This window comes from Aphelocoma coerulescens, chromosome 5, assembly GCF_041296385.1.
Source record: "Aphelocoma coerulescens isolate FSJ_1873_10779 chromosome 5, UR_Acoe_1.0, whole genome shotgun sequence".
Classification (NCBI taxonomy): domain Eukaryota; kingdom Metazoa; phylum Chordata; class Aves; order Passeriformes; family Corvidae; genus Aphelocoma; species Aphelocoma coerulescens.
The window spans coordinates 25883707-25908591 of NC_091019.1; the positions used below are offsets into that span (position 1 = coordinate 25883707).

Sequence of the window (24885 nt, forward strand, 5' to 3'; positions counted from 1 at the left end):
AGTCAATAAATAAAATTTTCTGATCAGGAAAGAGTCTGTATTTCTGAGATATTTTATACTTTGTGTAAGCTTTTTATACACCAATAGATAGAGGAGCTGTGTTAAAGTGTTGGAGTTGCTATTGTGTTACGGTACATCACTTGTTCTTCCTGGTTTGAATTGTTGATTCAACTCTGATAATATAGACAAGAAAGAAATGTAAATTCTATTTACCAAGTGGGATGTTTGTAGCATTGAAAGAAGTGAGAGATTAAAAATGATTAGAAGTTTCTAAAATCTATAATGTTGTTCTGTAGCCTTTGAAAAGGCAGGAATCTAAATAATAATATTTCTACAGGCAAAATAATATACATTATCTAAAATAAAGTATAAACTGCTGTTAGAAGAGTTTTGAAATAAATAGTATGTGGAGATAGGTAGCTAGGATTTTGAAATATTTTTCTTCACCTATTCTCTCTCCTTTTTGACAAGGAAAATAGAAAGATTTTTTTCAAATATAAAAGGAATAAATAAATACAATTGGAATGAAACATTATGCTAGATATTTGGTGAAATTTGTTTTCTTATAAGTATTTTGGTTTTAAATGTAAGTGCTGTGAAATAGTTCAGATCTCAGAGTTTGTGGGGAGGAAATGTTTCAGCATCTTTGTTCATACCTGAGGAATCCATTTTAGAAGTCTATTTTCCCTGTTTGCAAAATACATTTTTATTAGATCTATGTATTTGGGTTAAGACTTACTTAAAATTACTTAATTAGGTTATACTGAAATTCTAAGTGATTTAAAAAGAAGGATTATGGTAATATGACAAAACATAACACTATTTTCATTGAAATTCTCAAATAAAGCCCTTTTAACATGCCAATTTTAAAAATCTATAAATTTAGGGTGTTAAAATAGTACAAAATGTAAAAAGGCTGAACTTATAATGGAATGTATAATCCTGTACCAATGAGCAGGGATTTTGTAGGTACGTCTGGAACATGGCAGGAGGTCATTTACACCTTTTCAGTTTGGTTTTGAGCAGTTCTCTTGTGGTATTGTCCTTCTTCTTGCTTTATTATATATATGTAAACACTTATAAAATGTTTGTGGTTGATTTGTAAAGAAAAAATGTAGAGAAAGGGGTAACAGTGTAGGTGCGCTAAGCTAGATGGGAACTGATTGTGTTTTCCCAGGAAATTCTGAAAAATATACCAAAGTGAAAAATGCTACAATAAAGAATAAATTCTAAATAATTGTATTTGTGCTGTTTGAAATAGCGTGGCTGTGAATTGTCTTTAAAAACCTCCTGTAAGTGTCCAAAACCAGTGCAACATAAAAAGGTTTTCCAATTGTGTTTTCTCTAGATAAATCTATGGGCTTGTAGGCTGATTTAAGGGGCAGGATATTAAAAAATGAAGTTAAAAAGAAAGGAGCTAAGTGTATGCTTTTCTCATAGATAAATTGGGGGTTTTTTTCTAAAAAGGAAAACGTATATGTGTTTCTTTTCTCTGTGTTGTTTATAGTTTGAAATAAATAATAAATTTGTAGTGATTTATTTTTTTTTAAAGACGTATTTGTATGAAAACTCTGGCAGTAGGTTTGTTTTACTTGTAATTTAATTTTGGAGAAATAGCAGAATGTTTCTGGATATTTGCATTTGTTTCAGAGGTTGGAGCCTAAGCCAGATTTCTGTGTAGTCTGTCAGGCAGTTACACGTCTGAGCATGTTACAGTCTGTAGCACTACAAATTAGAGCTATTTGACTTGTATTTGCTGCATAAGGCTGTCATTAAAAAAAAAAAAATATTGCAAATAAAATAGAAGTATAGGGGATGAGCTCTGTGTGTGTGTGGGGGGATGTTTCGGGGTGCGATGCTGAGCTGTGCAGGGGGGCCGGGTGAGACTCAGAGGGTTTTACTCTGAGGTGCTGCTTCTGCCTGAACATGAGCTATCTGCCCCTGTCCCTCACTTACTTTATAAATGGATTCTGACTCTCAGGGTTATTTTTTAGTTCCCAGCAGGGTAGTTGCATGTACATTGTTTGCTACTTATTTTAAGAGAGGCGGTGAAAAAGTGTTGTATGTGTTAGCTATACGTATACTGAGCACCTGTATGAAGAGTGTATGGGAAGGAGGGCAGAACGTGAGTGTGTGACTGATTTTCACATTAGTTTCACTACAGGATTACCCAGCATTTCCTAGTAACTTTGTCCCAAAGTTTTCTGGGGGTTGTAAAGCTATTTTTGAGTTAATTTGCTTATTACAATTTGCCTTCTCAAACACAAATAAATAAATTTTTTAAAGCCCCACCGGATTGAATAAGATATTTCACCTGCTTTTTATTATCTCGCAGGGAGCGTGCAGTTAATGCCAGTTACAAACAGTTGTGGCTGGGACCAGAAACCATACTGCGGGAGTACAGAAACCCGCCACACTATCAGCGGCCCGGGGCCCGCCGCTGGGCCGGGCCGGGCCGGGCCGCTCGGAGCGAGCTCCGCCGGCGGGCCGGGCCGGGCCGGCTCTTTCTCGGGGGCCGCAGAGGAGCCGGGCCGGGGTCCCGGGCAGGACCCGCCGGGCAGCGGCGAGGGGGGGCCGGGCGGGCCGGCGGAGGCGCCTCTGCGCCGCACAGGGTTAACGACGGCGGGGCCGCGGGGGCCGGCGGGACTTGTAGGCGCCGCGGCATGACGGGAGCTGCCGCGAGCCGCGGCCGGGATTCGCCGGCAGCGGCCGTGACGGCGCCCGCCTGCTCTGGGGCGGCGGGGGCGCAGCTGTCCCGTCGGGCGGGAGGTCAGGCTCGGCCCGGCCGCGCTCAGCCTCCGCGCTGGGCCGGCCCGTGCCCGGCCGGGGGTTTCGGCGAGCGCAGGCGTTATCCCCGCGCCCTGAGCAGCGGCTACGAGGCGCGGCCCGGCCGGGTGCGTGCCTCGGGCGCCGGCAGTTCGGTGCCGCTTTTGCCCCTTCGCCCTGGAGCCGGTGGTGCCGGGGCGCCCGGCCAGTCCTGGCCAGGCCCGGTGTCGGCGGTGCCGGGGCTTCCCGGTGCCGCTCGCTGCCCGCGGCTCCGCGCCCGGGCCGTGGGGCATCAGTGCGGTCCGGCAGGGCTCTCCCGCAGCCTCGTCCTCCCGAGAGGGATTTGCTTTGGTTAAACCACACGGGCGGCTCGTCCGCGCTGGCTCTGGGGCTCCTGCCGCCCCGCCGCACCTGTGGCTGCTCGGGGCCCCGGAGCGACCGCGGCTGACGGGCTCACTGCGTGTGCGGAGCTTTGCTTCCACTTTGTGCTGAGCTCTGCCCCGAACCCGAGAGCAGATAGATGCCTTCCTGCGGCCTCCGCCGCTCAGCTTGCGCGGATAGCAAAGGTTGGCACGTGGCAGCACGGGATCGAATGCTTTTATCTGCAAGTTGCGGGGTTTTTTCTTTGAGTTTTAAAGTGTGAAGTTGAGGAATTACGATGCGTGAAGATGCTGAAGTGCTTTGAAGTTATGGGACAAACCCAGGAAGCAAATAGAACTTCGTAGTTTACCTGATAGAGGGGTATTTTCTCTCCGGACCAAGCGGGGAGGGAAGAAAAAGGAGGAAATATACTACGTGTTAATTTAATTTATGCCAGTAGTGCAAAGTCAGCTCTTGTTAAACATCTTCTGATGTTTAAACTCACTTGTTAATTAACTAGAGAGAATTTACTCTGTGTATCAAAGGAATGCCAAATAATAAATAGGTTTGAAGTGAATTTAGTATATTTTGTTTGTGTTTTTATCTTTTCCTCCTTACGTTTTGGAAGCAGATCTTGAAAGACAGTGATATGATGCATCCGCAGTCATCTGAACTTGGGGCTGAGCATGCTTAAACTTCTCTTGGGAATGGAAAGATTCTTGTTAGGTTATTTTCCTTGCTAATCCTCTTGAGATTCAGAAGAAGACTAATTTATTTGTTAACAAATAAAGTGCAAAGAAAATTACACTGTTGCAGTCAAACAACAACAAAAAAGGAAATATGCCATAGTAGGCTTGTTTTCTGTTGCTCATTTTCTGTGAGAGGTATGTGAGGAGCTCTACAAACATTTTTGTGTTAGAAAGCATATCAGATTTTGCCAGTGATACCACCTGAAATGCAGTTCTTAAAGTACACATAGATGGTTCTCAGAAGAAAGAAAACAAAGAAGTGAAATATATGGGTTTTTCCAAGGGAAGGTATTGTTCTAGTGAAGAAAAAAATGTTGTTTTGCTTGTTAAAGAAAATGCTGGGTAGCCACATAAAAGGGATAAATGCCTTAAGTGCCAGCTTTATAACCCTTGGTGGTTTGGATTTGCAGCGTGAAGCTGTTGAAGATGGCTTGAGATACAAAATCAGCAAGTTCAGAACAAAATGAAACAGAAAAGGTCAAGGCAAGGAAAATATGAGTAATCTATTGTAATGTGCTTTAAACTTACTAGTGTATGGCCTGCTCTGGTCCCATTCTAACCAGTGCTTTTCCAGTTTTGCAATAGTAGGTTTTCCTGGATTCTGTTTTCTTACTCCAGTGGCAATGCATTAGCACTGCGATTGTGCTTTAGTACAAGAAAAATAATACATCCCCTTTCCAAAAATGTATAATCTACCTGCAAATACTGTACTGTATTAGCAGTGGAAGCTACAGGTAAAGGGGTCAAATAGTTGAGGGTACCCAAATGAAAGACAAGATTAATAATAGAGATTATCTAATCTGGCAGCCCTTGTACACTTAACAGTAGGACAATTTTTGAAGGCCAGAATAAGATCACAGAGAAATTAAAGGTGGGATGAAATGCAGTACAGTTTTAGTAAAAAAAGACTGTGCAAGACTACCTCTTTACCTTATGTTTCATTGTGAGGAAACTTTGATAGTGTACCATGTGAGGAAATCATGTAAAATGGAGAAAATTTGGATTAATTGCACTGTAAGGTGACTTTGGAATGAACTGACAGATAGTAGGTGGAGAGAGACTGTACTGATGGAAAGAAGGCTGCAAACTGGAGTTTCCTAAGACTTGGAATTCTTTCCCTTAGTGACATTAGTGTCATAAAATCTTATGACACAAAACCGGTGGACTGTATTGATAGAGAAGAGGATTAGAATATCCATGTGCTGACAAGATGAGTCAAAACTGAGATTAATAGAATTAGATGAGATTTAGTGATGTGAATAGAAACTGATCACAATTTTTCTAGAAGAGTTCATCACTTCAGTGACAGGTTCGTAGTTGGTGTAATAGTTAGTATCAGCAGAATGATAGCATGTGACATGGTTGAGAAAATAAAATTTTTAAAGGAAGTGTTAAGGGATGGATTTCCTGGATGTATAGAGAATATTACTGTCAAAGTATATGGCATTAGTAAGACCTTATCTGGAGCCCAACTATCACCCACATTCAGATAAATGGGTTCAAACAGATGGATGGAACAGATGCAGAAAAGGACCACATGGATGTTAAGAGGAATAGAGGCTTAACAGAAAGACACAGAAGTGACAATTACACTGTTATATAAGGAAGGAAAATAATTATATGAGCTCAAGATTAGAATAGAGCAAAACAAATGTGTGTAAAAGGCATAATGGGTAGACTTTGCTGGAAATGGCAGGAAGAGCTCTTAACTATCAGACTAACGATATTCTGGAGCAGTTTCAAATGAGAAAGAAGTATAAATTTCTTTTAAAGGGAAGTTTGATATATCCAGGAAAGCACATCAGTGTTGAGTTCTGCATAGTAGTGGGGAATATGAATCAGGAGCCCTGGATATCCCCTCACATAATACTGCATTGTTGTGTATCAGTAAAATGGATTCTGAGATGGATGTGTTCATTTACATTTTTAAAGTGCTGCTGTTTTTTGTCTTATTAATTTCCTTTTAATATGCCCCTTAATAGCAGCAGAGTAGTTTGGTTGTGTTTGCTGCGAACTGTGTGTTTGGTTTGGACACTATGGCTGAAGGTGAATTCATGCACTGCTACCTGAGTTCTTGTGCCTGGATGGGCTACTTGTAGGAGTCTTCATGGAACAATTTTTAGGTAAGTTTTTAGCCATCTGGGCCAAGGCAATGTTGCATTCTAAAATGTATGTATAATCAACTTCCTTGGGATGTTACCTGAGACCTTGTGTCTTTTTTTCCTGCCTTTTGAACGGCATAGTTTTTACATACAGCACTTAGTGCAGTACTGAGGAATTAACAGAAGAACCTAAAGATTAAAGAACATTGCTTTTCAGCAAGACTGCTGTCCTCAAGGCAGACAGTTTAGATTTTTACTTGGCTTTTTGGCTTTTGGGAAATCTCCACAGGGCAGAGTTAAGCAATCATTACTCAGTCATCCATTTTAATTTTATTTTTCAGTCCACAGCTGTAGCAGGTTATTCAAAAGGAAATAATATGTTTTAAGGAGGTAACTTCCTGTTCAGTAGTCAACAGAAAACAAAGTGGTAGAATCAATCCAATCATCAATTTATTCATTAAGTGCTACCAGTTGCACTTTCAGTAGTTGCTGAAGCAAAGAAGTGAATGGATTATAAGAATTAAACTTCCTTCATATGCCTAGAGGTGAACAAGTCATGAAAATGGAAGGCTCATTTAGTATGAGACAGTACGAAAAACTAGGAGGAAAGAAAAAAAAAAAGTATTATTTCTAAATGGTTACTTGTACTTTTTTTCTTTAAAGTGGGATTTGAGCTACAGACATTTATCTTGAAGCTTATAGGGCAGAAGTGTTACCATAAAGTGATGGTATGAGTGTGGAATGAAACATACTTGGTTGTTATTTAACCCAGATTCCTGAAAACTATTTTCCTCTTCCATCATGAGTCTGATTCTTTAAGGAGAATAATTCCTATTCATAGCAGGTTCTTTCTCTTGTTCTTTTTTTGACCTTTTTGAATTGGAAGGAAGTCGTGGACTTCCTGTTGAAATGGTAGGAACACCATGTTAGGCCTTCAGCAAAGGAAAATTTTCTGACCTGATTTGCCCGTGTCATCCTACAAGGCTTTCTGCCATAAAAAGAGGCACTTCCACTGGTGCCACTTGTTTCTAGTCCTCTTGTGCTGTATTATGCCTCTTGAAATAACACTGATTGGGGGAGCAAAGTCATGGAAGTGAGCAGCATTCATGTGATAAAACTGGTAATGACATTGCGTGACTCAATAACAAAAGCAAAACAGCTCATATTTTAGTATTAAACAAAAATAAGGTGTTAGTGCTGTCACTAAGAGTAGGCCAAATCCATTCTTTGGCTAGTTTTATGTAACCAAGTCTGGAGGAAATGTGTACATGTATATGCTCACACACATGTATATGTAAACATACACCTGCTTTGCTGCGGGTGCTGGCTGATGAGTAGAAGTAACAGAGGATCAATATGTACTGGGATGTACTGGGAACCTACAAACTGAACAAAATCAAAGTGTGCCAGGGCTTGGTTTGGTAGCAGTAGAGTCAAGAAGGGAGGGTTCACTGCAGCCTGCAGCAACGGGTTTTGGGTTGGTTTTCATTATTTTTTTGTTGGAATACTTTGGAGCCAGGCCATTGCTGCTGTAAATCTTCAGATTTCCGTTGAAGTCTTCAGAGGGGGATAGCGTTTTACACACCTTGAATAGATGGCTTTCTGGGTGGAAACATTATTATGGTGTCTTTGGTCCTACTTTGTTTTTAAACAATGGTGGTTTTGAAATGGCAGCTTTAATTGTTAAAACTTTAATGGCAGAACTCTTTAGGAAGTCTGCAAGCCAAACATTTTAAAGAAGTATGGATAATGTGATGAAAAATATACAGATGCATAATTGGGTTTTAAAGATAGATAGCAACCTGAGATATTTTTTTTGCTCTCACCTTCTGTCCCTGGTAGGGTCCTAGCTGCCTTCTGCCCTCACATTTCCTCTAGGAATGATACATTGTGCTTAACAAGCATTCAGAATGGAATTCATGTTTGTGAAATACTGGGAGTGCCCAAGACAAAGTCTTCTACAAGTACCGGGTTTTGGCAGGGGCACCTGAAGTGTCTGGCATGTGGATTTTTAAGGAGATGCTAGAGGACTACAGATTTTTTAAAAAGGATGAGAAGAGAGAGATTTATTAGAAAACGTAGTCCGTCATCTGGGTCTGAAAGTGAATGTATCATGCAAGATGACACTGAGTGTTGGCAGTGGTGTGAAGGACATGCATTCCTGAACTTTGTTCATTTTATGTGGACAAGTATCTGTATCCCTTTTCTACAGGTACAAAACTAGGCAGAAGAGACATCAAGAATTAAACAGTGAGTACACAGCATTTCATTTCTACAGATGATATTTTCAGCTCAAAATCAATATATTTCAGTGGGTTGTAGGATTGAAAAAGGTTAATCTGTTGCCATATTATTTCTCCAGTAAAAACATGCTTCACTTGGATTTGCTGCATGCACAACTATTAGAATTTTTTTTTTTTTTTGAGTAGTACTTGATTTCCAGTGTTGCTGGTGATTATAAAACCCAGCCCTCACTTTGTATGCATGTCCTACTAAGCCTTTCCTTGGTTTGCACAATGAGAGGATCTGGAGCTCCCCATTGCAATCACTTCTGAAAACTCTAAATAGGGAGTGGCAACAAAAAGAGGAATTTTGAGATTTTACAGGATTTTACACTTGTCAATCCATAGTAGGTAAAAGTGAAAATTCCCTGTATCAAGTACTAGAAGTTTGTAGTGTCATTTGTATTTTTTCCTGTTTGTAAGGGAAACTGAGCAGAGCTTCTCATAAAGAGCTGCAAACACCTGCATGGCACGTTAAATTTGCAATCTACAGACTCCACTAGTTGATATGCCAGCTGCTGTTTGGCTTTAGGCTCTGTTTGTCTTCCATTGCTACATTTGCCTGGGGTGTTTTGTTGTTGAGAAATTTGGGACTTTATTCCCTGAAGAAGGACAGGTTGCTGATGCCCGGGGTTAATTTGAGAAACAATGAGTGTATAGCTGTTACACAGTGTGGTAACTTAAAATTCCTGAATGACTCGGTTTCAAAGCTAAGACTTGTGTTCCACAGCTGCCTTGTGTTTGCAGGTTTCTGCCCTTCTCATAGAAACTATGCTCAAAAGTGTGCAATTGCAGATGAGTTACACATCAGTCAAAATTAGTGCTTAGTTGGTTATTTATTATGGCACTTAATGTTACCAGTTCCATCCCTTTCTCTCAGCCTGCTGTTCTCTGGCTCCTTTGCTCCTGAAGCTCTGCAGAGCAGGGCCGATCAGCTCAAGGTGCCTTATGCTAGGCCCACAGGAGCCCTGTACTGTAGGAGCTGACAGCGAGAGCCAGCTGGCAAGGCCCAAGTCTGAACCATGGATCCCCCAGCACCTGCTTCATGTGTAGCTTGCCAGGAGGGAGGAGGGTTACATAAATACCTGCTTCCAGAATTGCCCAAATACACCACTTTAACATATGTTTAAGATGTATGCACGGGATGGGGCTGAGAATGTCTGCCCTAGCCCTTCCAGTCCCACTGGCTTTCCCTCCCATCATTACAGCTGAAAGAAAAACAGTTACCAAGAAGAAATTCTTTACTGAGGGTGGTGAGGCACTGGAACAGGTTGCCCAGGCAAGCTATGGATACCCCATCCCTGTGAAGGTTTAAGGCCATCTTGGATGGGGCTCTGAGAAACCTGGCCTTGTGAAAGGCATCCTTGCCCATGGCAAGAGAGTTGAAAGTAGATGATCTTTAAGGTCCCTTCCAACCCAGGCCATTCTATGGTTCTATGACACGATGTTTCTGTGTGCTGTGCAACAGCTTCAACCAAAATCACCTCACCCAGCACACCTGTGCCATGCTGTTAAAGCACTTTACTGCTCTTTCAGGCAGAGGAGGGAAACCTGAATTCTTGGGTGAGTGCTAGACAGTGTATGGACTCAAAGGGGTACTATGACCTCTGCATGGAGATGGAGTAGGTGCCCAAGGAAAGGCTGAGGATCTGGAATTCCACACAAGGTATCTTGCCTCACCCCAGCATTACAATCAACTCAACAGTTGATGAGGTGTCTTGAGAGATTTGTTGGCATGTCTGAGTGGTTCTTGTAGGGATCTTAACAGATGGACAATGAAGATTACATTCGTAGGTATTCTAATTTTTGCCTTCAGTGTGCACTGGGGCAGGGTGTCATAATTTGGGGCTGTGGATTTAGGCAAAGACACGCTGCAGTGCTCAGCACCACAGCAGCCAGGTCCTTTATTGAATCTGGCCTCACTGCAATAAGGGTGAGTAATGGTGAGAGAGGCATGAGAGCAGAATGACTGTATGGGGGGAGAGCTGCTCTTGAGTTGCTAGAGTGAAAAACATATTTGTAAAGGGATAAAATTAGTGCTGGGTACAAGAATGGCATTTAATGAAACAAGTGACTACACTGCTCAGTGGCAGGAAAAAACGTGACACATCACAGATAACCAGCAGTCCCCCTTCCCTCTCTCAGGGCTGCTGCAGAGCAGACGGCACTTCTGGCTGCATTGGGCAGGCTGGGATGAGGAGTGGGTCCCAGTGCTGAGGCCTTCCGAGTGCTGAGACCCCCAAGCCACAGGTCTCACTGTGGGAACAGTGAGTGACTATCCTGGTTCTCACCTGTAGGCTTGTAGTGAGAGGAGTTTTCCTCAGGTACTGAGAAAGCAGGGCAGGAGGGAGGATGTGTGTGTGAGACAGGGGAACGTGGTTTCACTGAGATGCATGATTGCTTGTGAGGTACTTGTGGCAGCAATGTCGTAGAAAAGCTTCATAATAAAAATTGAATGTTTCTTCTTATTGGATGCTCTTTTATCACCTATTCATTGTGTTTTATTGCTCCTGTGCTATATTTTTGTTTTCTTTGTCTCCTTTTTGATGTTGTTCTCTGTGTAGTTCTACATCCTTATTTTTTATTCCTTATTATTGCATTTTTTAGTCATGCAGGTCTCTATTCCTTTAGCTTTCCTAAAGACTTCTCTTTCGTCTCTCGTGATCTGCTGTACAGCTTGGCCATGATCCATATGATGGAGCAATGTAGCCAAGCTGTGGGTTGACTGAGGCTTGCATCACTGCCCTGACCCAGATTGCATCTGCAGTCATCTGGAACTGACTACACTCCTGAACTGATGAAAGAGGCTGGGGAAATAGGGATCTCTGGGGCCTTGGCAAGGTATCCTCATATACATGTGTATGCATGTTGATGTGTGAGTATACTCAAAATGTCTGTCTGTTCCATCAGCTCAGCCGACTGGGTGCTCCTTTGGGATTTGCAGCAGCTTACGGCAAATGGGAACAGACCTGCAAAGCTCATGAGAATACTGGGATTAACCCTGGAAAGGAGGTTATGCCTGTTGCTCAGGAATGTGTGATGCCCATAAGCAAGAGATCCAAAACCGCTCACTTGACCTTTGTATAATTCTTTCCCTTCCAGTGAGTCCCTTTCTCTGCCTGTGACTCATCTTCTTCTAAATGTAGACTGTAAGCCTCTCAGAGGACTGCCTTTCTCTCTGAGCAGAGTAGCATAAAAAATAGCAACACTGTTGAATAACCAGTATTATTTTTTTAACACAGAAAACTAGAGGACTGCCTTGCTGTGTCTGTGCTTCTGTGTCAAGGGGTTTATCAGTCCCCCTGAGAGAACAGCGGGGCAGGTTCTGTCCTGACCCACAACAAGAAGGTTGTTCAGACAAGAGGTCTCAGGAACAGCACAGCTGCAGTGCAGTGGGCAGGAGATGTTATAATAAAAGATGGGTAGACTCTGACAAAGACAACAAATCTTTCGTAGCACCCACGTACTTCCTTCCCAATATCCGACCCATTTGTAATTGGCAGCATCCCCTTGGTAACTGCAGTGCAGCTTACATGAATGTCCAGTAGGAAGCTGCCTGCTCCCTTCAGCAGGTTGCCCAACACTCATCTCCTTTCCTCCAGCCTCTACATGAACTGTCCAGCTGCCCAGTCCACTTCTGTTCTCAACACTTGGTGACTCTGGTGACCATACTGTTACCTTCCATCCTTTGCTTCAGCTCTTGTGTTGTCTTTGACTTGTAGTAGATCTCTTTTCTCTCTTCATAGTAGATCTCTTTTCTACCTTTTCTTTTTCCAGATGCTTGTGCCATATCCACCTGTCCTCTGGAAAAGAGTGAGGATCAGTAGTGAGTCATTTATTCTGCAAAAATGGAACAGTTGAGAACTGCCTTGACAGCCGCTAGAAGAAAATAGTGTGATGTAGCCACAGCAAGCACGTTCTTTCTAATAATTTACAATTGCACTGTGATCCCAATGAGGAGTGGCACTCAACCTGCCTCTCATTACCTCTGTTCTTTTCATTTGCTGTAACAGTAGTTTCTTTCCAACACACAAGTGTTTATGCAAAAGTGCCAGGATTCTCTATGCAGATTAAAATAGGTTTACAAATTAAGGAAAGGCTGGTATGGAACAAGAGGAAAATTATTCCAGTATTTTGCACTTATTTGTAATTGAAGTCCTGTCTTTGGAGGGTGTTAGGTCAACTACTCACTTGGTGAGGCCTATGAGGATTTTCCTTGTGTGATGACTGCAGGAGTTAGCCCTAGCATATCGCACTACTCTAAGAATGGTGTCCAGTAAGCAACAGGTGGGCTCTCTTGGGAAAAATCCAGGAAGAAAACTTGGTGAGAGCTGGATCCTCATGAGTGATTGACAAACAAAAGAAAAAAAATTAACTCATTTACCATGGGAATGGAAGGATGGATGTTTCCTGTTGTGAAATAGAGCAAAATCCTGTGACATGCCTCCTCTTAGGTCTGATACAACTGCTTATGATAAAGATTAATTTTTAAAAATCAACTGTAAAGTTATAGGTCAGCCAATAAGACAGTGACTTGACTAATTTTTCATTGCAAAGTGTATGATAGTTTCATGCCTTTAAATGACATGAGTGCAGACAGTATATTATTGAATCCAAGGAAATTTGAATCTCAATATGAATTTAATTGTTTTTCACAAGTAAATTATGAACAGAAGCCTTTGATTTCTATTAATTATGTATTTTTGAGTGAAAAGCTATTTTGTGTATATGTATGTAATAACAGGAAATGTAACAAACATTTATTTTTATTAAACTAATAAAAGGGATAAACAGCAGATTTTCATTTAATTTCTTTGGTCTTGTTCCCCTTACCACAGATGAAAAGTCATAAAGTGCAACCTCGGGTATCTGAGAATGCACAGTTCTTTGCATCAGGTAGTTGATGTCATACAAATGCATCTTGTTTGTAAATGAGAGCTTCGAGGTGACAGTAGTGCTTGTAACTGCACTCAAATGGCACCATGGTCAAGTTGTGGCCTCAAGGTGGAACACTCAGGGTATTGCTTACCTGTTACAATTAAGGTGGCACCTTACATGAGCTCTTTCCAAACTCTGAAGCAGGCAAAAGTTAGGAAATATGGAATGGGGTGAGGAAGGAGAAATTGTAGAGCACTTGTAAATCCATTCAGTTTACAAGAAGCGGTCTGCAGGAGCGGATCTGCAAAAGGAAGCCAGGCCTGAGGTGTGCAAGGGTTTGGAAGATTAGGTTCCTAGAGGCTGCATCTGCCCTCGACATGGTGCGTGGCAAGTAACACGAAGGAGTGGATGAGGGAAACATGGCTGCAGCCTGGCAGCTGGTACAGCTTGGAGATCTTCAGCAGTGGTGGCTGGATTTGGGTATCACATATTTGCCAGTCCAGGAGAGAAAGGAAAGGCAACATTGAGACTACCCCCTATGCTACATGTTTTTAACAACTCGGATGTGGATCTCCAAAAAACCTAATCTAGAGAAGGTTTCCTACTGTTCGAACTAAGGTCATTGTCAAATAGATGGTAAAAAAGGCTTGTTTTCTAGAAAAAAATGTTGGCACTGAAAGTTGCAAGAGGCTCCCTTTAAAAACATCAGTCCCCTCCACCTCAGCTGGTCTTCTCTAACATTTGAATTGACCCACACCTTACACGAAATTGCCACCGATTTTCCATGTTCCTCAGCCCCTCCCGCCGTTTCAGCCTGTTGAGGCTCATACTCTCAAGTATGAGCTATTTCAGGGCTTCAGCCTCCCACAGCCTACACCGCCCCACCTCCTCTCCGCCCAGGCTCCCTCCTGGGAGGGAGGGAAAAATCCGGGCCCGTATGTGAGGTACGGGTGGCATGGCCCTAGCAGGTGGCTGGAGGTGGGACAGAAGCAGCGGAGCTTTGTGCCCTTCACCACCATGGAAGGAGCCACGGACGGGGTGTGTGTGTGTGTCGTTTCGGAGGTATCTCCTTACACTCCTCCCAAATCCCGGCGTTGCTAACCCATCGTGTGTGGGGCTCTGGGAGAAAGGTCGTGTCAAACGGGCAAGTGAAGGGCGACAGGGCCGGGAAAGTCCAGCCACAGCACAACAAATGGTCAGCTCAGGGGAAATATTTTAGGAAGCCCCCGTTGACCCTGTATCTTGTCGGGGAAGGCAGATCGAGGCCGGTCAGACGGGAGAGTGCCGCCAGTCCCGCGGTGCGTGGGGTGCAGGGGCAGCTGGGCTGTGGTGCCAAGCCCCGCTCTCCCCGGGATGGACTTTCCCCGGTGCGGGTTCCCTGTGCCCAGGGGTCCCTGCGGCCCCGTGGCGTGGCGATCGCGGCGCGGTTCCGTGGGCGAGCGCAGTGCGGGGCTGGGGGGGAGGGGAACCGAGGGACATATTCGAGTGCGAGGAGGAGCCTGAGCATTTTATGAATGGGCTCATATGACGTCAGTGGGGGCGGGAGCAGAGGCCCCGTCTCCCACCAATCCTGCGAGGCTCCTGGGCGGTGGAACCAATCGAAGTGCGGCGGCGGGGTGATGGCCATCCTCGCCGGCCAATAGCGACAAGAGAGCGGTGCCGACCACGTGGGGCGCAGGCCGCAAGTAGTACGGGGGCGTGTGGCCGCTCGCTGCCTGCCCCCCCCTTCCCGGCGCGGCGGGGCCGGGCGGCCCCAGGGCGGGCGGGCCCGGCCGCGTTGCCGGGTTACCCGGTGGCTGAGCGGCCCCTCCGCCAATCGCGGCGGGGCGGGGGCGGGCGCCGTGACGGCTGCGGGGCGGCGGTGGCCGGGAGGGCTCAGTCCGGCCGCGGCAGCCTCCGCAGCATGGTGGCTCCCGCCGCGCTCCCGGCCGCCGGCCTCCTCTACTGGGTGGGCGCGCTGGGCGCTCTCTACGCGGCGGCGCTGGCCTCGTACCGCCTTCTGGCCGGGCTCCGCGTCTGGGTGCTGGGCAGCGGCGCGGCCGCCGTGGGGCCGGCGCTGGGCGCCTGGGCAGGTGAGTGCGCGTCCCGGCCGCCCCCGCCGCGGCTCTTTCTCCGGTGTCCTCCTCGGGCCGGGGTAGGGACCTCGCGGAGGAGCGGCCTCAGCCCGGCGGCGCGGGGGGCGCGGGCGGCGGGGACCGGGGCAGTTTGGCGGAGCGCCCGGGGGGCGACAGCCGGGTCCGGGGCGGGCCGGTCTGGGGCAGTGGCTGAGGAGCCGGCGCGTTCCGCTGCTCTGCCGGGCGCGCCCCCGCCGAGCCGGGTGCCGCTCTCACGCTCCCCGCGAAATCTGCGGGGCCGGAGCGCGCCGGTCGGGTCGGTCCTGGGAGAAGCGCCCAGTGTTGGGACTTGTGGGCGGGCGGGCACGGCGTGTTTGAACTTGGTGTCTCCGGGGCGGCCGGGCGCGCAGCGCGGCTCCGGGGCCGCTCCGCAGTTCCCAGCGCGGCCGGTCGGTGCGCGCCGCCCCCTGCGCGCGGCCTCGCACCTCATCGCTGACGTCAGGCCCGCCCCGTCCCCGCCGCCCCCGGAGCAGCGGCCGCTCCCGGCGCAGCGGGAACCGGGGACCGCGCGGCCCCTGCCCCGCACCGGGAGCAGCGGCGCTGTCCCGCGGGCGAACGGCGGCAGCCGCGGCTGCCCCGGGAGAAGCCCCGGGCCGTAGGGCGAGGGAAGAGCCCCGCCGCGAGCGGCGGGCAGACGGCGGAGCGGCGCGGAACTTGCGCCAACCCCGCCTGCTCCTGCAGCTCGACCCCTCCTCGGTCCCGAGCCGCGCTCAGGAAGGGACTGAAGCACGAGTGGCCCTCCCTGTGGAGGGGGTGACAGTGGCGGTGGCCGGGAGGGGGTGGCGACAGCATTTAGCCGGCATCCCAGAAATACAGGAGCGCTGTGGAACTACAGCAGAGGCTGTTACCAGGGTATTTTCAGTGCTACGCTGCTCTAACTTTTCTCAGTACTTCGATTCCTGGTCAGAGGAGCCACGCTGGGGAAATACAATTTCTTCCATCTGAGTCTGACCCTGTTGCCTTTAAGTAACGATGAGGGGTTCTCTGCCAGTGTAACAGATCAGGCCAAGGGAATTTTCAAATCCATTCTTGCCAAAGTCAGTGGGAAGGGCAAGTCCTGTGCCTGATTGGGAATTGGTAAAGTGGGCCACAAAAATAATTATAATGTGTAAGAGGTGTGAGTTTGAGATGATAGTTTAAAAGGCTGCAAAAGGTACTTCTTTCCCTCAAGGGTAGTAGGAGGACATCAAGTGCTCAGCTGCTGCAGCTGCTTGCAGGTGTCAGACCTGTAGGTAGAGCAGTCCTGCAACAAGCTGATTGATTGGCTTATGACAGTGCTCCCCCATAACCTCTGCTGCAGCCAACACAGAACTTGTATATGAACATATGGCTGGGTAGTTGGATGTCTGCTTGTGTGAAACACCAGTAAACCAGCACTGCTACTGGCAGCATACATAATGCCAGAGCCTGTCCTGAGTCCTGTGTACACAGGCTTGAAATGCAGCAGCAGTGTCTTGGACAAGTTACAGCTTTACATACAAATGACTAAGGCCCAGGTTTCCCTTTCAGCTGGAGAAGTGTTATGCCTGTTAAAGATACGGTTGGCACAGGACACCCAAACCCTCTCTGACCTTCTGATGTTGATTTTGAATGTATTACTGCATTATCAGTTGCCTGACTTGTGGTGCATCACAGAAGTCTTGGTGGCCGCTTGAGCTAGTTTTGCATTGTCGCAAACATGGAAGTTTGCAGTGCTTGAGCCAAATGCCAGCTTATCAGCTGGAACTGCAAACTGTAGACAGCAGATCTTCCCACAGTCACATCCTCAGACATCCAGAGAACTGCAGTGCAAATGTCCTCTGTCACTGTTTTGTACAAGTGCAGGCAGCAGCAGGCCACTGCATGTGGCCAATGGCTGTTCACAGAAATTGTTCTTTCTCTGCCACGATTGTGATCTTCAAGGCGAGGAGGAAGAGGAGCACTGGCAGCACAGCTAAATTCCCTGTTTATTGCTCTGCTCTAAAGTGGGAGCACTGCTGCAGTGTCAAGGAGAATGGAGAAATAGGGTGATGGTGCCTGCTGTCACTATAGGAAGACGTGTGGTCATCATGAGCTAGCTGTTGTGTGTCCTCTGTGTGCAGCTGATGCAGGTGAGATGCTGCTTTTTTGGGGCAGCTGCTGTAGTCTCCAGCTGAAATGAAGAGAGGTTGTCTTAGTCTGAATAAGCACTGGGGTGGTTTGCCCTGAAGTGGCAGGGCAGGGTCTGTTTGTGGCTGGGCAGGGTCTCTGTTCCCCCTCATGGAAAGGAGGATGGAGTCATAGCTGCAGATATGTTGGGTCACCTTGAGAATTAGCAAATTACTAAGTCATACTGTAGGAAGAAGTGCATTTCCTCTTTTTTCTGGTATTTTAATAACCAGTGGTTTTTGATGCAAATTGGCTGCTGTAGTTACTGTGTCAATGTATTCTTTCTAGTGCACAAATAGAAAGCAACTTTACAAAAACCCTAAAACACAAGTCCTTTTGGAAGGACTTCTTACTGCCCTTTAGATCTTCTGCATGTCTGAAATTGGGTTGCAAATTCTTTCCCTGTTTTCTCAGAGGTTTTTTTGGATGCCTGTTTGGAATTGCTTCTGTCTATGCTCTGTCTAATTTGCTGGTATGTAGAAGGAGGGGACATGAGGAAGAAGAACAACTATGTGAACTGGTAATGTACTCTGGGAAAATTAGGTTTGTACTACTTGAAACAGCATCTCTTTTGACAAAAAATTAGTTTTTCTACAGTCACAATTATGTGCAAAGGTCCGTATTCAGCTTTTCTGGTTTTCTCTCCATATAACTTGCATCTGACTTGCTTTTTGGCTACTGTACAGTGAAGTACAGTGTGGAAGTTGGGTGGATGTCTCAATGGGAGATTTCTGGGTGCATCTTGAGAGAGTATACAGTGAAAACTCCCACGTTGAATGTTCTACCTTTAATGTGCCTCATAAGTTGGTAAAAGAAGATAAGAATAACAGCTCCTGTGACTGAAAAACAATGTAGCTAAATAAACCACAGACTCAACAGGACCAGAGTGCCAAGGAGTCATTCTGAATTCACCAAGAATACAGCCAAGATGTGGCTGTTTTCCTGCCTTCCTCTAGGCAGACAGATCTGTTGGGAGTGCTGATGGTTGTGATGCATAGTGGTTTTTCCTTAGGTTGGATGGGAGTCCTATTCTTCTCCCATTGATGGTAGTGGCAGGCAGCCACCTTGCTTCTCTGCCATTGAAAATTGGGTGTATTCTGGAGTACAGAGTGTCTGGAGCAGGGAACTCTCTGCTGCTGTTATAGCTCCCATTTGGAGAGTTGCCGTGTCTCCTATTTTAGGAAGCTGCCTCTTTTTCTGGAAAACATGAAATTGCTTTTCTGCTCCTTCCCTTCAGTAACTTGGTGAAATGAATTCAAAATTCTATGGTAATTTAGACTGGGAGGGACCACAGGAGGCTTGTAGTCCAACCTCCTGTTTGGAGCAGGGTCAGCTGTGGGATCAGACCAATTCAGTATATGCAGATAATCAACTTTGTATATTCAGAACATACTGTCAGTGCAAGTTGGATTGATCTGGTGTTGTAAAGCATCTAACATCTTGGTTGTGTCAGTACTTGGTTGTGTGGATACTTAATCTTTTTATTTCTTTTTTTCCTGTCTCAACATGGCAAATATTTTTTGATGATAAATGTGTTTTTTCCCCCAATTTGCTGTAGCTGAAGCAATGTGTTAATTGGAAACAAAGTTTATTTTGGTCGTGTGATTGGCCATGTGACACTTGAAGAAAAGTCCTGCTTTCTTTCAAGCCTCACAGTGACTTAGAAAAGTATCCACTTCTTCCCCCAGTGCCTTTGACAGAGTCATGGTTGAATAATCATACATTTAGTGGTTACAAGATTTCTGATAGTGGTGATGCTTTCTCATGTGGTGAATACAGCTGTACAGTTGTATTTGGGCCAACAAACATTTGTGAAGATGAGCTTGCCTTAATTAAGCTTCTTGGAGTTTATTCACTAACATGCAAAATTAACTAAATGTGGGCAATTTGCTCTAGATTTCTTAAAAAAGAATTCGTGAGAGGTCGTTAATCAGGATGGTGCTCTCAACTGCTTCTAACTTTCTGTAATTTGATTTTAGGCAAAACCCCCCTTATTCAGTCTTAAAGCATTCTTTTCCTGTGTAAATATTTAACAAAAACTTCTTTGAGCAGCAGCAAAGCTGGGTGACCCTCTCTGCCTTCTTATTGGCTTCTTTTACTTGACAAGGGCTACACGTAGTCCAGCATCTAAAAATAGCAACTTGTGTACCAGGGCCACTGAGGGAGGCATGAAAAATGTATGCAACTGAGTACATGAGCAGTGGAGTCTATAGATACTTGTGTCTGTACAGTCAGGTCTTTTAAAAACTAAGAATATGGGGGTGATTCCCCAACTCTTGTTGACTAGTAAATTGGGATAATAGCAAGCTCTGTAACTCAGACCTTATCAATAATATTATTAAATTAATAAGAAGTGATGCTTACATAAAGAGGAAGAAGTGACTAGCTGGATTTTGTGCTTGTAAATGGTTTGAGTTAGATTCCATCTGTAAGATTATGCTTTCTGCAGTCCCTAGAAATGGTGTCTTATGAAACAGACCCTGATCCTTATAAACTTCTTGGGATATCCTTAATGAAATAAGTCAGATGGTAAATTATTTTAGTTACAATTTAAGAACTCCGTACAAAGGGCATTCGCTTTACTGCTGACCAGGTGCTAACTTGTTGATGACTTTGAGCAGCTTTCACAAGCAGTGTCGTTTTTCAGGCTCTTTAGCATCGAGTGAAATAGTTGTTACCTTAAAGCTTCTTAGTTTTCTGCAATCGAGTTTCAACCCCTGTTGCACAAACGAGTGCAGTCTGCTTTGCAGGTGTTTCTCAATTTGCAGTGATAGATAGTTGACAGACCATGTCACAATTCACTGTTGCAGATTTAAACAGCCACCCTGGAGCAATGCCTGGTGAGGGTGTAATTAGTAGGGAAAGGGAGGGGGAGGGCGGTTCAACCTCTCTTGAGTGTTGCTCTCCCTGCAGGATGTGAGAGGAGAGGCTCTGCCCAGCTCCCTGCTATCCCTGCACACGAGTGCTTGGCTGGTGTGTGCAGAGCTTTGGGGGGAGCTTTTGGTTATCTCTGCTTCTTTAGCTGAATCACTTATTGAGGGATTTATCGTCTTCAGCACTTCAGGTCCATGGTGAAGGCCTTCTGGCCTTCTTCTCAATTCTGGACAATACCCTTGTATGAAATAAAGCATGACACTTGTTAACCTGGAAAGTACTGTCAAGAATGTGTGAAAATATGCCAGCTTGCTTGTAAACTAACTTGTGATTGTGACAGCTCAAGTGAAACGTGCAGCCTGAACTCGGAGCATGTTTTGTTTTCTTGTATGGCTATTTGCAAAGTGCTTCTGAAGGGTTACTGCACTGAGGAGTGGCTCAGAGAACAGTCTGATTCAAGTGTTCTAATCCTGTCTGTACTTCCCAGGAGTACGGTGCTCCAGTGTGTATGGGTTTTTCTTTTCCTTTTTGCCATGTAATGTTTCCAAGTATCCGTCCTAAATTTTCTCTAGTGAAAAAATTAGCTGCCTTTAGTCATCAGTCCTACTCATAGCTTGTCATTTAGAAGACTTCTGTCAGTGTATCCCTCCAGCCTGTGCTTTGTTGGACTGAGCAAACGATGCTCTTCCAGAGCAGCCCAGAAGAAGTGGGATCTCTGACCCTGTTTCTCTGCACTCGGTAGCTCGCACTGTGTGGTGTTTGGGGGTGCTGTAAATCTTACAGAGACCCTGCAGCTCTTGGTGAGTCAGGGAGACTCTCTAGTATTTTTAACATAGGCTACTGCTATTAACATACCCCAAAATCAGTTCTCCTTCCTGGACAGTATAAAGGAATGAACCATACTCTGCTGCTTTCTACAATTTTTCTCTCTTTCTGGTGCTTCATTACTTCTTTCTGGTGTTTTCATTTGCACATGATGTTGCTGACTGTTTAAACCTCTGCTTAGTAGGATTGCTCAACACTTACTGCATTAAGTGGTCCTTCTTGCACTCTCTGGTCAGAAGAGTAGAGAGAGAGCAACTGCTCAGAGCCCAGCTGTCCAGAGTCCTGGTTCTGCTGTGTCCTCGCTGAGGGACTTCAGCCCTTCTCTTCTGGCTTGTGCCAGCACACCAAATGTGTATGTGTGAGCACGACCAGCCTCAGCATCAACCAAGCTCATAATCTACAGCTCTGCAGTTTGATTCAGAATATGAACAGACTTTGCCATGTTTAGCTGCAGGAGCAGAGAATGTATGTGGAGGAGGGTTAAATGCTGTAGTATGGTTTCTCCACCTGCTCCACCCCACCAGCTAATGGTGAGTGGAGGACAGATGTTTGTGTTAAGGTGAAAAGAATACCCATAAACAGCCTGAGAGAGAAATGCTTGACAATTTATTAACTTGGGGATGTATAGCTGTGTTATTTTAAGCTAGCTCATTCTCCCAATCTTCTGTGTGTTTTAAAGTAGGAATACTTGTAATGGAAACTGGTTACTTAAAACTAGAGAATTTGTACAAGGATATAATCTAGAGTAATATCTTGCTCCAGTTTCTTTGTTTTGCTCTTTTGGCCAGTGTACTTCCCTCCCTCTGGGAATTACCTATGAGGTGCCCTGGTGACAGCAAGGAAAGGCATTGTATGGAAGTGGTGAGCACACAAGTGTCTTCAGTGAGGAAGTCCCAGCTGGAATTATGCTGGGTGTTAGTTCCAGCTGGGTAAATGCACTCCTGTGTAAGGAACAAGTAAGCTGGCAGGAGGCCCTGAGGCCCTGAGGGCAGAGATGAGTGTCCTTTGGGAAAACTGCAGCAGTTCTCCACCTAGGAATTGTTTTTTGGTAGGTGGGTGAAACACGTTGTTCTTGGTCTTATGAATATATTAATTCCTAATCCATAGGGTGAGGATGATCATCTCTGCTATGGAAGGGATAACAGTAAGAAAGTATCTTTCCTGAATATTCTAACAGAAATGCCAAATGTGATTCTTTAGGCGTGTTTATGAGCACATGTGGGATTAACACTGTAACTAGTAGCTAAAGCATCCATGTGTTGGGCTTGCATGGTTTAATCACTTACCTAAGTTGCTGCATCTAGCTTCAGATGACTTCTGGGGCTCGCTTACTGATAAGTTTTAGGAAACCTGGCTTCTTAGAGAAAAGCAGAAGATTTTTCAGATTGAGTACATTAATATCTAAAAATGCTAGAATTAGGGCAATTCAGGTTCCTTCCCCTGTAGTACATTTAATTGCACAAAAGAATTCTACTTTAAATTTGCTGGGTTTTGACTCCTGATTTAACCTTAAAATAATATATTGTTTTTCAAATCTATGCAAGTTCCCAGATTCCTGGAATTAGTCTAGAGCAGTGCACCATCACCCACTGGGTGAGTCATTAGCAAGTGCTGAAATCCTGTTCCACAATATAAGCGTCTCCAGCTAACATGGGAAGAGAGCTATATACAAAATTTCCTACTGAGCTTCTAATTCACTCCATTGCCCTCAGCAGCAGATGGTGACACCTAAAAGCCTGGGGTTTAGTTGTAGGTTTTGAAAGAAACCTCTTGTTAAGCAATTCTTAAAACTGGAGTTGAGATGTCCAGAAGCCGAGCCTCGGGGAAAATAGTGCCTATCCCATTGTTTCTTGCACTTTTTTTCCTATTTTTTTTATCCTTCCTGCTTCTTTCTCTCCTGAGGGTTCTCTTGTGTTTCTCTCATGATTCAGTTGCTTGTCAATTGTGGGAGACAGCTGGGTGGCTCAGGTTCAGGCATGGTCTGTATATGTGCAGAACTTACTGGTTGACGGTACAGGTTTGGTTGTGGTTGCACGTTTTGGTGTTTTTTTTGTTTTTCACACCTCCCTTCTATTTGCTCCTCTTAAGCAATTGTGAGCCACATGTTCTAAAGGTGTATTCCTTCAGTCATGCCAGAGGGACAGCTGTGTCTCCATTTCTTGAGGAGCTCTATATTTACTGGACAAGGAAGAGCAGACTTGAGGAGCTCAGCTCTCGGGTTGTTAATCACCACAATTTTCCCAAAGGATTTTTGTGTATATCAGTCTACCACAGAAGCAGAAAGGGAGAAAAGGTGTAGTGAGAGAAGGGGAATGGGAAGTGATAAGCTCAATGGGACAAAGGTTTTTGTTGTTGAGGGGAAGAAATTGTTGTGCAGAGACTAAAGAATCTGGTCTCCTTACAAGGTATCTAGTACCTGCTTTTAGATGGAGAGGTTTGCAGATGTGTGGGAGGATGCATATAGGTACCGAAAGTAGAAGGCAGAGAACTATCTCTAATTGTGCAGCTGCTGTTACCCAACCAACACTTTCTTATGCTTGCATGCTGCTCTTCTCCATACTCTACTTCACCACTGGATCCTTGTTCCAACAAGTCCCACTTCCACATTCCTCATCTGTGACTGGCTGATCTGTTTCTCCAAAACTCTTCCATTGTTCTGAAGTCTCTGGAAGACGGACGTGTTTCCCATAGGCTTCTGCCCCTTTGCTCCCTTCCTTTCTTATCCTGCCAGCAAAGATGCTTAATCTATAAACTTGTTATTCTCTATTATTTTGTGTAAATATTTTTTTCTTGAAAGAGGCGTATATGCCCAGTATTCCTGCTGTCTCAATTCCATCTGCCAAAGAGCTCTTCACCCCCACAGCATGGATTCAGCATGGCTCCCAAGTCAGATCTCTAACAGGAGAGAGAAGCAGCAAGGATAGGGCAGTGAAGGGTCACTGCTCTGCTGGAAGAAGCTGCTGCCCTGTCAGTAGTTGAACAAGGGATTAGAGTTAGGATGTCTTGCAGTTTGTTCCTGCCCTCAGTTGTCCTACGTGTCCAACCCAGCATTTGTGTCGCATGGCAGAAAGGGATGTGTACTCCTGTCAACTTGCAGGTGTGCTTAAAGGCAAGTTACCTGTCCTGATACAAACTCATTACCTCAGTCTTTTTGTCCTGGTAGACCCAGATCTATGGCAAAACTTTTGGGGCTCCGCAACTTGGTGTTGGTTCCTAGATTTTGATCTAGAATACTCCATGTGGTGGACTGGTTCTTCACCTTGGGTGTTCACTCTAACCTCTCACATGGTGTCAGTTTATAAATGAGATGCCTTCAGTCCCAAGAGTGGGTGTGTGTTTTTACATCATGGCTTTCTGATGTAAAAGTTTGGTGCAGAGAGACAGAGAAGGTAGATGGAGAGCTCTCGTCTTGCTTTTTTCCTCTTCATGATAGCTGTGATATTGGTCTGGTTAAGGAGTGTGCCCTGCAGAAAATAAGTCACTTGGGGCTATTTATGCTCCATAGACTGCTTTGGTCCTATGAATTCCAGTGCTGGTGCAACAGAAGGGGAACTTGGCAGTGTTACGGAACTGTATGTTGAAGATACAGTTGAGCCCAGTGTTCAGCTTGAGTTGCTCCAAGACCAGGCTGCTGCCAAAAGAATTGCGGCTGCTCTGGTTGCTGGCTGGGAGCTCTGGCTGCTTCCCTTACGTTGCCTTGCTCAATGTGGTGGTGGTGGTGTTGGTGAGGTCTGCTTATGTGGCTGACCTCTAACTCTGCAAGGAAGACCCAACCGAGGAAGAAGCTGCTGGGGTCAGCTCCTGAGCT

The 24885-nt window shown here is 45.3% G+C and overlaps 1 protein-coding gene across 1 annotated transcript in view; it reads left to right on the forward strand.

Moving 5' to 3' along the window:
- Window positions 1-14998: 14998 nt before the first annotated feature.
- Window positions 14999-24885, forward strand: part of HSD17B12 (hydroxysteroid 17-beta dehydrogenase 12) — an 85581-nt gene continuing 75694 nt past the window's right edge. The window contains exon 1 of the mRNA XM_069017168.1: window positions 14999-15209. Within this exon, the coding sequence (XP_068873269.1) occupies window positions 15041-15209 (169 nt within the window). The 5' untranslated portion in view covers window positions 14999-15040. The remainder of the gene's footprint in view (window positions 15210-24885) is intronic.